The following is a 13,371-nucleotide window of genomic DNA, read 5'->3' on the forward strand; positions in this document are numbered from 1 at the left end:
TCTAAGACGTTTACAGTAAAAGCAATTAAAAGTTTATTTTCTTACGATTGTCTGGACATCTTTAAAAAAAGAGAACTGTTAATGGAGTTGATAATGCGACGATGCGATAATGATTTTGCAACTATATGATAATACCGCGACAGTACGTTGATGATAACGCAAATTAAGACGATGATAACGCGACAGTACGTTGATGATAACGCAAAAAGTAAGACGTTGATGATAACGCAGAAAGTACGACGATGATAACGCGACAGTACGTTGGTGATAACGCAAAGGTACGACGATGATAACGTGACAGTGCGTTGATGATAAAATTAAATTACGACGATAATAACGTGGCAGTACGTTAAAGATAACTAAAAAGTACGACGACAATAACGCGGCAGTACGCCGATGATAATGCGATAGTTCGACGAAGATAATGCGACCGTTCGACGTAGATATATGGGGCAGTAAGGTCGGTGACGATAATGCGACTGTGCAATCATTAGCACGCGAAAGTATGATGATGATATAGCGACTGCAGGATTATGAGACAGCTAGTGCGGTGAAAATAAAGCAACCGTATGCCGAGAACTACGAGACAGCAAGGTGGTAATGATAATGCAATAAGTGACATAGTGCTTGATCAGGCAATTCTTTTAAGTTGACACTAATTTAAAGCTACAAGCTATATTATGGATGCGTTGTTATCCCGCAACACCTACGCACACGCATGTTGTATGTACTGCAGAGTCGTCTTTTTATTCCACAAATCTTTTTTCGTTATGTACTTTATTATTACAGCGTTAAATGTGATTTGAGTAACAAAATATATTCACAAACGCTGAAGTATTATTATTCATGCAGTACATACATTATGATATTTGATTAATTCGTTTAAAAGATGTATGTTGGATGACATACGCTTAACACATATGTAGACTGTACTAAGATCTATCAATAAATAAATGAGCATTGCTCTGTGAGGTATAATGCGTCTGAGTGAAGTGTCGTCCCAGATTAGCCAGTGCAGTCCGCACAGGCTAATCAGGGACGACACTTTCCGCCTAAATTGGATATTTGCTTAGAACTTACTTTCTTTTAACGAAACACGTCATAGAAGCGGAAAGCGTCATCCCTAATTAGCCTGTGCGGACTGCATAGGTTAATCTGGGATGACACTTTACGCATATGCATTTAAGGCCATTTCCACAGAGCGATTTTCACAATATTATTGATATCTGGACGGCATAACCAGGCTAGTAGTCCGGCTATCTATTATTGAAATTCAGAGTAGTGAAGTTATCTCGGTGGAAAAACGTTAATGAAACATCAGGCTTTTATTAAGCAAATGTGTTTCACTTTGCAAAGAAAATACAACTTTAATTTTGGCACCATTAAACTATAAATAAAATAAGAACATTCAACGTAGTACATAGTCTAACCTAATTTTACAAGTGCGCTGTAACCTTGACACTGCGACTTTTACAACGCATAAATTATTAGCTGAGCCGGACGGCAGAACTGCCAAACATTTTATGTAACCTGTCTTTATTTGAAGTTTCGAAAGCAATCATGGCCAGCATTTGCCGAGTTTCTCCCGCATTGAGACTCACAAATGGTAATTCTTCTTTTGTCATTGGTATTTTCGTTGGTTGCTGTTAATTTGTTTATTTTTAAGTTTTTTAGTAGGGATTTCCTTCTGTTTATAATAGACATGATAGAGGTCATGTTTATGTAAGTTGAGTGTTCAATCAGTATTGTCTGAATATGACAAATCCTGAGCCCCATTGGGAGATTGAAGCTGGTTCTCAAGAGCAGTGCTTTCCACAGGCCAGGACACTTGAATTTCCAAAATCAGAGTCTGTGGGGCACTTAAACTTTCCAATCAGTGTATTTTTGCAGTTTCTGAAAGCCGCTTTTTGATCCTCTGTCAATAAGATGTATCGCTTTACCCAACCAATGCCCAACTAAAGGCGGAGCGTTTTTGTGTGGGACAATCAAAATTGCCCAATGAGAGCCAACATTTAATGAGCGACACCACTCGTAGGCATGCAATAACTGTAGAATCACGCAGACAACTCATGACATACAGGTAATTCAGGGCTCCCCCTGGCCCAAAAATTTCTGTTGCCAACATTTTAGCCAAATGGATTTTTTATAGCCAAATTTTAGAAACTGTAGCCAAAGTTTTAGCAAAGCATTTGGAACTGCCTGTTGTAAGTATAATAGGCTACAGTAGTGTAAAAGAAGAAACTAAAAAAAAGAAGGTTTAACATGTTAATTACTCAAACTATAATCATCATTTGTGCATAACAAAAAAAACACAGTTTACAACAAACCATTTATAGATGTACATACATCATAACTCAAGCATTTGTTTATAAAATAAGCACATGATAAACAGGCTTCCTGAAAAGTCCCAAACAGTGCCTGTCAACCGGACAGGCTGATGGAAAAGTAAGCCTGTCCGGACAAAAATTCACCTGACCGAACAGAGTGAGTTTATAACTGAATAATTTAGTAAAGTTTAACTCATATTTATTGCAATGTGCCGCCTGTGTATAAGTATTGGACAACTATAAGTAATTGATTTTGGAACATATAACATCATATTATGTGTTCTTATGCAAATGTAAATCACTGTAATTTTTAAATATGTGATTCATTCAATATAATATGTAATTATGTAGTCAACTTGTACAAAATATACTCTTATATATTCTCCGTACAATATCAATCTTATACAAGACTATCTGTTTTATATTATCAAAAATAAAATTATAATGCGATATTACACTGATATAAGCACATTTCCGTGTTATCTCGTGCGTTCCGACGATACATAAAGCAAAACATTGCTTATATATGATGATGACAACTTCAAATTTGACAATTTCGATCATTTGTATAAGCATTTTGTTCATGTGTAGTTTTTTGTTGCAACCTTTGTAATTGGATAGATGGTAATATGTCAGAACAATGAATTTGACGTTTTCGAAAAACAACAACAAAGAGAGAGTACTCTTAGGAACAAGTAATGCGTTAGTGTTCTTAATGACTAAAAGGCTCGAAATTCACGAAAAGAGTTATTCCAATTGGATGTAATCGTTCTTTTGGCAAGTATTAGACTTTTCGGTATTTAGTCATATTTTGTTTGGCCTGTCATAAGGACCGGAAATATTAGAAACTTCGCTGGACCGTAAAAAAATTTGCCGGGCAAGACCAGAGGTCCGGCCTTTTCAGGAAGCCTGGATAAATATACATTAGATTGGTCAGAGTCTAAAGGACGCTTATTGCCTATGGTCACCATTATGGCAGTCACAATTTCTGACACTTTCGCCGTAAATGTCAAGGGTTTTATACCCCTTCATCTATCGTCATTCACAATTATAAGGCATTTAGCCTTTAATCATTACAAACATTACGAACGTCTCGAAATTAAAATCAATTATCAACATCTTTACTTACGTAAAAAGTGTGACTAAGTTGATAATTCGCCAACGGCTTTTACTCAAATTGATTGAAATCGGCAGCAATCTTTAATCAGATGTAATTGTTTATTTAAGCCGATAAGATCAACGGTTACACCATTGTTTTATTTTCACACCAGTCTGTCAGTTTCCTTTGTCTCGATATCCGGTTCTGACAGGTGTTAATTCAGACTGTGTATCAATTTTTCGGGTCAATAACACGCCCATGTATTGAAGCACAGTCTACAGCTGAAGAGTTAACTATCTGGGACGGCATTTGTCAGGAAAAAATCGTTTGGACGTTTTCGCCATACAATTATTTTATTCGCTGAATTTGCTAAATTTTCGCCATTTGCGAATCTGGCGAACGGCAGCGGGAGCCCTGGGTTATTGCCACAGAAATCTTGGCCAGTTAATTAGAAGAATGATGATTGCATCCGGCTGCAGGGCCCTCAATCTATTAAATCTGCCGCCGAACTACGGCGGCAGTTCCCCACCTGAAAAGTATACTTTTTTCCCCTTTTGGGGGGAAAAATTCCCCCATAAAAAAAATATATATATATATATATATTTTTTTTTATGGAAAGATGTGTCTCATGATTATTATATCTCAATTCTATTTAAGAAATAATATTTTTCCATAATGGTTTGTTGTCAAATAACCCACAGTAAGGAGTATAGATGCGTAGGAATTAAATCACTAGTGCGAAGCACAAGTGATTTGATAACACGCATCTATACAACTTACTGTGGGTTATTCGACAACTAACCATCATAGAAAAATATTATTTTGATTCTAACACGATTCTAATTGATTTGGTTCAAGTTTTAGGACGTGAACTATATTTTTCAAAACTCCGCCCTTCTGAGTACAAAGTTCACTATTTAGTGACGTCATTGAATTGTACAAACATATGACGTTGTTTTCATTTAGAAATATGTTGCAAATGACGTCACTTTCATTGAAAACAACAATCTTAGAAACTTAATGACGTCACGTTTATTGATGCTACTGAAAAGCTGACATGCTATTAATGTTTTCTGAATCACGTTTTCTAACAAATAACATTTTTTGTAGGCGTGGTTATGCCAATAATCACCAAATATACAATTAGTTGTTTCATTACACTTATATACATGCTACATTTACTACATTTCTTTTAGAGCGGGTTTTAGTACGTGTATTTTACTGCAATATTTTCTTTATTTATTCGGAACTATTTTCAAACATTAAGCTCCGCCCATAAGTTATTGCAGAATAACCGACGTTTGATTTCCTTCTTTGTCTGTAGAAAACAAGTCACGTGCCGTGTTAGAATTCAATTTAATCTTTGCAAACATACTAAATTATGAAAAATGCAATGAATATAGTGCAAACATGTACAAATGTAATAATGAGAGAGTAAGTAAAAAACATCCCCCAAAAAGGGAAACGACGCGAAAATTCCCCCTCCTAAGGGCTGCGGACCCCTTCCCCCAAAGTAGTGTGAGGGCCCTGGGCTGTAATCCGCGTTGAAATTGTGCATTTCATGTATTATACTGTCAAAACATTGTTTCACTTCGTAAAGCGTTTCAACAAATTATCGTTGAATTCATTACGAAGCTTTGAATGTTCTTAAATCTCCAATGAGCATAAATAAATTTGTAAACCCACTCCATAATTTTTAATGTTAATGCTATTGTAATCCAAAACACAAGTTTGAATAAAAATTTAACACCACATTGACAAATTCTAGCTTCAAATAATCAGCTTATTTATATCCTGTTGATTCTTGTCTCAACAGAAAGGGCGCGAAAAGTACACATCATGTCATTTTGCATGAAAAAGGTGGGTGTATTGATTGTTGTATAAACATACTCATATCACATCAAATGATTTACGCATTTTTAGTTGGAGTATTTCATCAAATCTTTAAATAGCCACAAATGCCATAATTCATGTTATACTTTTGAAACAAAATGCGTTAATGAGATTCTTGAGCCTTTTTATTGTCAGTATTTACCAGAATTTGTTTTTAAAATAGAATATACAGAATTATCGATTAATGAAAAGAAACTTGAAAAGCAGTAAGTAGGCAATAATAGAGTTGGATTGATAGGGATGTTGTGGGGAATCGTTTGAGTCGGGATTATACTATCTATACGGAAAAGGTTTCAAACAATTAAAAAAAACAATTTATAAAATGTCTTTACCAATGACTTTATAGTTGTTGTTCTTAAGAGTTTTAGTGTACCAAATGACGTAATTGGCCCCTATAAATGTAAAAAAAGTATGGAGGGGACAGTCCTGTCCTGTCCATCAGCACTGGTGGGTCTGTAAAAATTCCTGTGGAAAGCACTGCTTCAGAGTGGTAAACTGACACTCTTACCACGTCACTTTGTGTGTTTCTAATAGCAATGGCCAAAATGTCAAAGTAAAATGTGGTATGGTTACCTTTCTGTAGGGGACAACGGCAAATACACTTCAGTCTGAAATCCCTTTTTTGCCTGTGTTAAGAGGTCACATTGCAGTCATTACAAGTTGTGGAAAGTAAGCACTGAAATCAATCATATTTGCAGGGCCCTCGTTTGACCGTTTTTGGGGCCGAAATTCGGCCCCATTCCCCCCTTAAAATAGTAAACTTTTTCCCCTATTTCAGCTAAAAATTCACCCCTACAATTTTTTTATTTTTTTATTTATTGTATACTTATGTTGCCAGCTATTAACCTTTGATTAAATGTATATTTATGTAAATTACATTAAAATATAGCAATTTTAGGTGTTGAGTGGTTGGTAAAAAGATTTTCTAAATTTCCCCTTTTTGCCCAAAACAACGTGAAATTCTTCCCTCTAATGGCCTGACCCCAATCCCCCAAAGTTTAGCAAGGGCCCTGATTTGTTGTCTCTATTCTGAGTCTATTTCACGTCTTTTTAGGGCTAAATAATCTGACCGCGCTAAATGCCTTTTATATGATAGATGTGATTCACTGTGAGTAAACAAATAATAGGACAATATAAGTTTTTTTCCTAGGAAAATTATGGGGAATTCTTCAACAAAAATCATGTCTGAGTATGTAGCATGTTTAAAATAATTATTTCTGATTAAATGACTGCTAATTAGTTCATACAATCTTGAGGTACTCATAACAGCTATAAATGGATAAAAAAAACACTTTTTTTGTATTATTCTTTTTTGTAATTTCTACAGTACACGTCAATTTTATATGCAATCAGAATAAATTATCTGGAATAAACAATTAATTGTAAATGCAAGTTCCTCACTTAAGAGGAGCGAGTCAAGTGTATGAAACTGTTTGAATCTGGCAACTTTCTCATGTAATTGCAAGTTAACTTTGTGTTGGACATACACAAGAGCATAATGTGAATAAACATAGGCATTAAATAATGGCCTTTTTTTCCCTTTGTGACCCGCCGAAAAACGGCCCTTTCACTCAGATTTTTTCCCCCTCAGCAGGTAAATTTCCCCCCCCCCCCCCCCCCCAATTTTTTATTTTTTTTTAACCTTTAAATACATAAGTTAACCTGATCCTGTATAGAAAATAGAACATATTGCATAATTAAATTATCTGTAGCCTTGAATTTGTTTTAAAAACAGTAAAATATCTTAAATTGATTATTAAGACTTTCCTTTTTCCCCAAAATCTGGTGTTTCACGTGATTTTGTCCCCAAAATTTGGCATTTTGCGAGATTTTTTTTCCCCTCAAAAAGGCCAGACCCTTTTCCCAAAATCAGATAAAACTCCCTGAATGGGGTAGTTTGAGTTTTACTGGAATGTGAGTTTGAAGTGTCAAAAATGACACAGATACAGTTGGATAAACAAATTGAAAAACATTAAATTTTGAGTCGCGTTCTGAGAAAACTGGGCATAATGCATGTGTGTAAAAAAATTCCCAGATTAGCCTGTGCAGTCCACACAGGCTAATCAGGGACGACACTTTCCGACTAAATTGGATTTTTGCTAAGAAGAGACTTAATTTTAACGAAAAATGTCATATAAGTGGACTGCACAGGCTAATCTGGGACGACACTTTACGCACATGCATTATACCCAGTTTTCTCAGAACGCGACTCAAAATGTAATGTTTTTCTTTTAGTGGTTCACAGGGCCTACACCTTTAAAGGGTCAATATTTCTGTGGTCACCTGAGTTCATTGACCACTTCCCTTGACTAGCGATTGTTCACAAGTTGGAATATTTAAAATGATATATATTCACATTGACTGCTTGTTTTTCAGTGCTCAACAACTATGCTCCGAGCTCGCTGACTCTGTACAGAAACAATGCCACGGAGGCCCCCAAGAAACAAGAAAAGGTAAGCATGGCAGAGTCTAAAACAAGAAACACAATCAGAGGAAGAAAAATACAAAAAACTGAAAAGTATCTATAATACTGTACAACTATTTATAATTTCATATTCTTGGTCGTGAAATTCTGTGGGTTTAAAGAAATTGACTATTTCATGGCTACTTAAATTGATCGATTTCACATATTATTGCTTTTTTTTTCAAGAAATGTGTATCATGGTGTTTCTGTGTCTGAAGCCTTGCAATAAAAGGTGCTGCTCTGCTGAAAGAATACCCCATTTCAACCTGTCTTGCAAACATGGCACTTCACTTTGAAAGAAAGGGTCTCAATCTGATTTCGTTGTAACAAAGTGTCGAAGAGTGGACCCAAGTTAGTAGTTGTAACAAAGTGTAGAAGAGTGGACCCAAGTAGTTGTAACAAAGTGTCGAAGAGGTGACCCAAATATATAAATTTAACAATAAACTCATGTTCAATAGAATGAAGCCAGATACAAGTTTTATTCAGCACTTGAATGATATCTGGATATTATATTTATGCACATATCACTTATTGCAAAAGATTGTTAGCCGGTTGAACAAAAATATGAATGATGAAATTGAAAATTAAAAGAAGAAAATCTCCAATTGTACTTTTGTGAATATATCAGATACACTTGTCAGTAAAGTGAATATATCAGATACACTTGTCAGTAAAGTGAATATATCAGATACACTTGTCAGTAAAGTTGTCATTTAAGAACAATAATTTATAAATATTTCTGTTGAACAGTAAAACACAATGAAATTTAGCATGTTCAAATTGAGCCCAATGAAATTTACAGCTGGCCTCTAAATTTGTCCTGTTCGTAGGACAAACTTGCCTGTAAATTGTGGCAGTCTTTTATCATTTCTGGCTTGTAATACTTATAATTATATCATGTCATCATGAATCATGAGGAACAATCTCTTAATACTTCATTTTAATGCTATAAAAAATTCTTTCAAATAGTTCTTTGTTTGTAAACATCCTAAAAATTATAAACTTTTATTAGACGCTTAAATTGATGGTTCTTTCCAACCATAAAATCTATGAAAATTAGTGTCCTGCAAATAATTGTTTGAACAGTATTTTCTAATCATTTCATTATTGCATATTTTCAATCAATGCAAAGTTTGAAAATTTTTATGAAAATTGTATTTCAATTAATTTTAAGCCAGGAAAAAGCCACAATGAAGAGTTTGTACCAGGCTAGATTTCTGTTAAGTTTCCTCAAATAATAAATGCAGTATTGAGGCAAAGATTTCAGGTCACTTTTACCGAGTCTTTTAAACTCCAATGGACTTGGATGTGCTTAAGGAAGTAATAGAGATAAGCATTTCCTTATAACGGTGAGCCCCTATTGAACGACACTGATTGGTAAAGGAAGAGAAACTTGAATCGAGAGACCGGATAACAGTAGAAGTGGAGGGTCTGTAACTAAATAAAATGTCCACCTTAACACAACTGGGCCTTAATTTCCTTCAGGGATTGTTTTACTTCAAGTTTTGATGTTGATTTTTCCTGGAAAGGGAGAATTGAAGCACTTGACTATTGTGTGTTACAAGTAGTGTTGTCAATACAGGATTACATTGTGTCAAAGCCAATGATGACATCTGAAGAATGGTTTTAGATCATTTATTTCATGAGATACAGTGATTTTTTCTTGCTTAGGTGAGCATTGAGTGTTAGAAGATTGCTCTGTCTTAATTATAATGTTCTTCTCAAAATTTAAAAATCAAAATAAAGAGATATTTTTCTTCTATCATCTATGTAATCAAAGCTTCACAAAATTGATTTGTCTTTAATTATTAATTTTTTTATGTCCCTGAAGGGTGGCATATAGTTTTGCATTGTCGGTCAGTCGGTCAGTCAGTCTGTCCATCCATGTCCGTCAGTCCGTCCGTCTGTCTGTCCAAAAACTTTAACCACATTGGTCATAACCTTTGCAATATTGAAGATTGCAACTTGATATTTGGCATGCATGTGTGTCTCATGGAGCTGCACATTTTGAGTGGTGAAAGATCAAGGTCATCCTTCAAGGTCAAAAGTCTAATATATGGCTTCAAAGCGGCCCAGAAAGGGGCATTGTGTTTCTGACAAACACATCTCTTGTTTATTTTAACCTAATCCATACTTATCATTAATAATAACTCATTGGCACCCTTAATTTGCTTAATTTCCAATGAACAACATAACTTATTTCTTAAGTTTGCTTTTCTTTAGTAATTTTATATACAAAATATTGTTCTGAGTATGGTCCAGGCCTTATTTTTAATAATTTGTCTGGTATTGAAGTGAATGAATTGGGTCTGTGAAAAGGGGGTTTAAGGCATGCACTTCAAGTGTAGTACCAGATTAGCCTGTGCCGTTTGCACAGGCTAATCAGGGCCGACTCTTTCGTCTCTAATGGATTTTTATGTCCCCCACTATAGTAGTGGGGGACATATTGTTTTTGCCCTGTCTGTCTGTTGGTCTGTTTGGCCCAACTTTAACATTTTGCAATAACTTTTGCTATATTGAAGATAGCAACTTCATATTTGGCATGCATGTGTATCTCATGAAGCTGCACAATTTGAGTGGTGAAAGGTCAAGGTCATCCTTCAAGGTCAGAGGTCAAATATATGTGGCCAAAATCGCTCATTTTATGAATACTTTTGCAATATTGAAGATAGCAACTTGATAATCGGCATGCATGTGTATCTCATGGAGCTGCACATTTTGAGTGGTGAAAGGTCAAGGTCAAGGTCATCCTTCAAGGTCAGAGATCAAATATATGTGGCCCAAATCGCTTATTTTATGAATACTTTTGCAATTTTGAAGATAGCAACTTGATATTTGGCATGCATGTGTATCTTATGGAGCTGCACATTTTGAGTGGTAAAAGGTCATGGTCAAGGTCATCCTTCACAAGGTCAAGGTCATCCTCCAAGGTCAAACGTCATATAGGGGGACATTGTGTTTCTCAAACGCATCTTGTTTTTGTTTAAAAAAGTCTCTTCAAAGCAAAAATCTAGTTTAGCCAAAAAATGTTGTCCCTAATTAGCCTGTGCTAACTGCACAGGCCTATCTGGGACAACATTTTACGCGCATGCATTAAACACCATTTTCACAGAGCACGGATCAATTATTTGGATGTAGTTGATGTATGCTATATCATTTTGCCATAAACAGTTATATGTACTGTTTGTTTCAGACAAAGTTTGGGCCCCTACATGATGACGATAGAATCTTCCAGAACCTGTATGGTCGCCATGATTACAGGCTGAAAGGAGCTCTCAAACGGGTACAGTAGAAACAGTCAATATTCACTTGCAGTTCCATTTCATTACTTTTTGTATCATCCAATTTGCATGCGTTTGTGTTTTGGCCGCCGACCAGTTCTTAGGGTATGTTTTTTTGGCTTTTCCATAGCTTGTTTTTTTTTTACAGGGTAGGATAGCTAGCCTTATGCCCAGCCCTCCTCCTTTTTCACTTGGGCTTCAGTCTGTCCTTGACGGATTTGTCTGTTTTTGTGCCAACGTTCATTATACTGATTAGGCGGGGTATATATCTATAATCCTGTTCATTAGGTGGGGTATATATCTATTAACATGTTTATTCTGTAGGCGGGGTATATATCTATTAACCTGTACATTAGGCGGGGTATATATCTATTAACCTGTTCATTCTGTAGGCGGGGTATATCTATTAACCTGTTCATTAGGCGGGGTATATATCTATTAACCTGTACATTAGGCGGGGTATATCTATTAACCTGTTAATTAGGCGGGGTATATATCTATTAACCTGTTAATTAGGCGGGGTATATATCTATTAACCTGTTCATTCTGTAGGTGGGGTATATATCTCTTAACCTGTTCATTGATTAGGCGGGGTATATATCTATTAACCTGTTTATTATACTGATTAGGCGGGGTATATATCTATTAACCTGTTCATTATGCTTGTCTAGGCGGGGTATATATCTATTAACCTGTTCATTATACTGATTAGGCGGGGTATATATCTATTAACCTGTTCATTATGCTTGTCTAGGCGGGGTATATATCTATTAACCTGTTCATTATGCTTGTCTAGGCGGGGTATATATCTATTAACCTGTTCATTATGCTTGTCTAGGCGGGGTATATATCTATTAACCTGTTCATTATGCTTGTCTAGGTGGGGTATATATCTATTAACCTGTTCATTAGGCTTGTCTATGCGGGGTATATATCTATTAACCTGTTCATTAGGCGGGGTATATTTCTATTAACCTGTTTATTATACTGATTAGGCGGGGTATATATCTATTATCCTGTTCATTATACTGATTAGGCGGGGTATATATCTATTAACCTGTTCATTATACTGATTAGGCGGGGTATATATCTATTAACCTGTTCATTCTGCTTGTCTAGGCCGGGTATATATCTCTTAACCTGTTCATTAGGCGGGGTATATATCTATTAACCTGTTCATTATACTGATTAGGCGGGGTATATATCTATTATCCTGTTCATTATACTGATTAGGCGGGGTATATATCTATTATCCTGATCATTATACTGATTGGGGGGGGGGGTATATATCTATTAACCTGTTCATTATACTGATTAGGCGGGGTATGTATCTATTAACCTGTTCATTATACTGATAAGTCAGGGTATATATCTATTTACATGTTCACTGATTAGGCGGGGTATATATCTATTAACCTGTTCATTATACTGATTAGGCGGGGTATATATCTATTAACCTGTTCATTCTGCTTGTCTAGGCGGGGTATATATCTATTAACCTGTTCATTATACTGATTAGGCGGGGTATATATCTATTAACCTGTTCATTATACTGATTAGGCGGGGTATATATCTATTAACCTGTTCATTCTGCTTGTCTAGGCCGGGTATATATCTATTAACCTGTTCATTAGGCGGGGTATATATCTATTAACCTGTTCACTGATTAGGCGGGGTATATATCTATTAACCTGTTCATTATACTGATTAGGTGGGGTATATATCTATTAACCTGTTCACTGATTAGGCGGGGTATATATCTATTAACCTGTTCATTATACTGATTAGGCGGGGTATATATCTATTAACCTGTTCACTGATTAGGCGGGGTATATATCTATTTACCTGTTCACTGATTAGGCGGGGTATATATCTATTAACCTGTTCATTATACTGATTAGGCGGGGTATATATCTATTAACCTGTTCATTCTGCTTGTCTTTAGTCTTATGACATAAAGCCAAGATGTCCAGTGTGATTATAACTTCAATGTAACTAACTGAAATGCATTGATACTAGCATGAATTTTAATCTATGAACACATTTTTAACACCTTCATCACCTCACCTCATTTTCTATTTGACATTGACATACTTTTGACTTATACAAAGTCAAAAGGTACTACGTCTTGGCTATCCCTAAATGATTGACCCTAAATGCATCTTGTCTTACATCCATACTACTTTTTATAAAAAAAATTTATACCGGTTTTTGCAAGGATGCATTGTCATATTTGAACAATCTCAACACAGCCAGATCACCTGACCTCGCTTTGACCCTGGCATTTACCTCCTTTTGCACTTAGAC

At 35.6% G+C, this 13,371-nt stretch overlaps 1 protein-coding gene across 1 annotated transcript in view; it reads left to right on the top strand.

Annotated features, from left to right (window-relative positions):
* Nucleotides 1–1,467: 1,467 nt before the first annotated feature.
* LOC127858178 (NADH dehydrogenase [ubiquinone] flavoprotein 1, mitochondrial-like) overlaps nucleotides 1,468–13,371 on the top strand; it is a 37,415-nt gene continuing 25,511 nt past the window's right edge. The window contains exons 1-3 of the mRNA XM_052395151.1: nucleotides 1,468–1,606; nucleotides 7,696–7,772; nucleotides 10,977–11,066. Of these exons, the coding sequence (XP_052251111.1) occupies nucleotides 1,561–1,606; nucleotides 7,696–7,772; nucleotides 10,977–11,066 (213 nt within the window). The 5' untranslated portion in view covers nucleotides 1,468–1,560. The remainder of the gene's footprint in view (nucleotides 1,607–7,695; nucleotides 7,773–10,976; nucleotides 11,067–13,371) is intronic.

This window comes from Dreissena polymorpha, chromosome 14, assembly GCF_020536995.1.
Source record: "Dreissena polymorpha isolate Duluth1 chromosome 14, UMN_Dpol_1.0, whole genome shotgun sequence".
NCBI classification, from domain to species: domain Eukaryota; kingdom Metazoa; phylum Mollusca; class Bivalvia; order Myida; family Dreissenidae; genus Dreissena; species Dreissena polymorpha.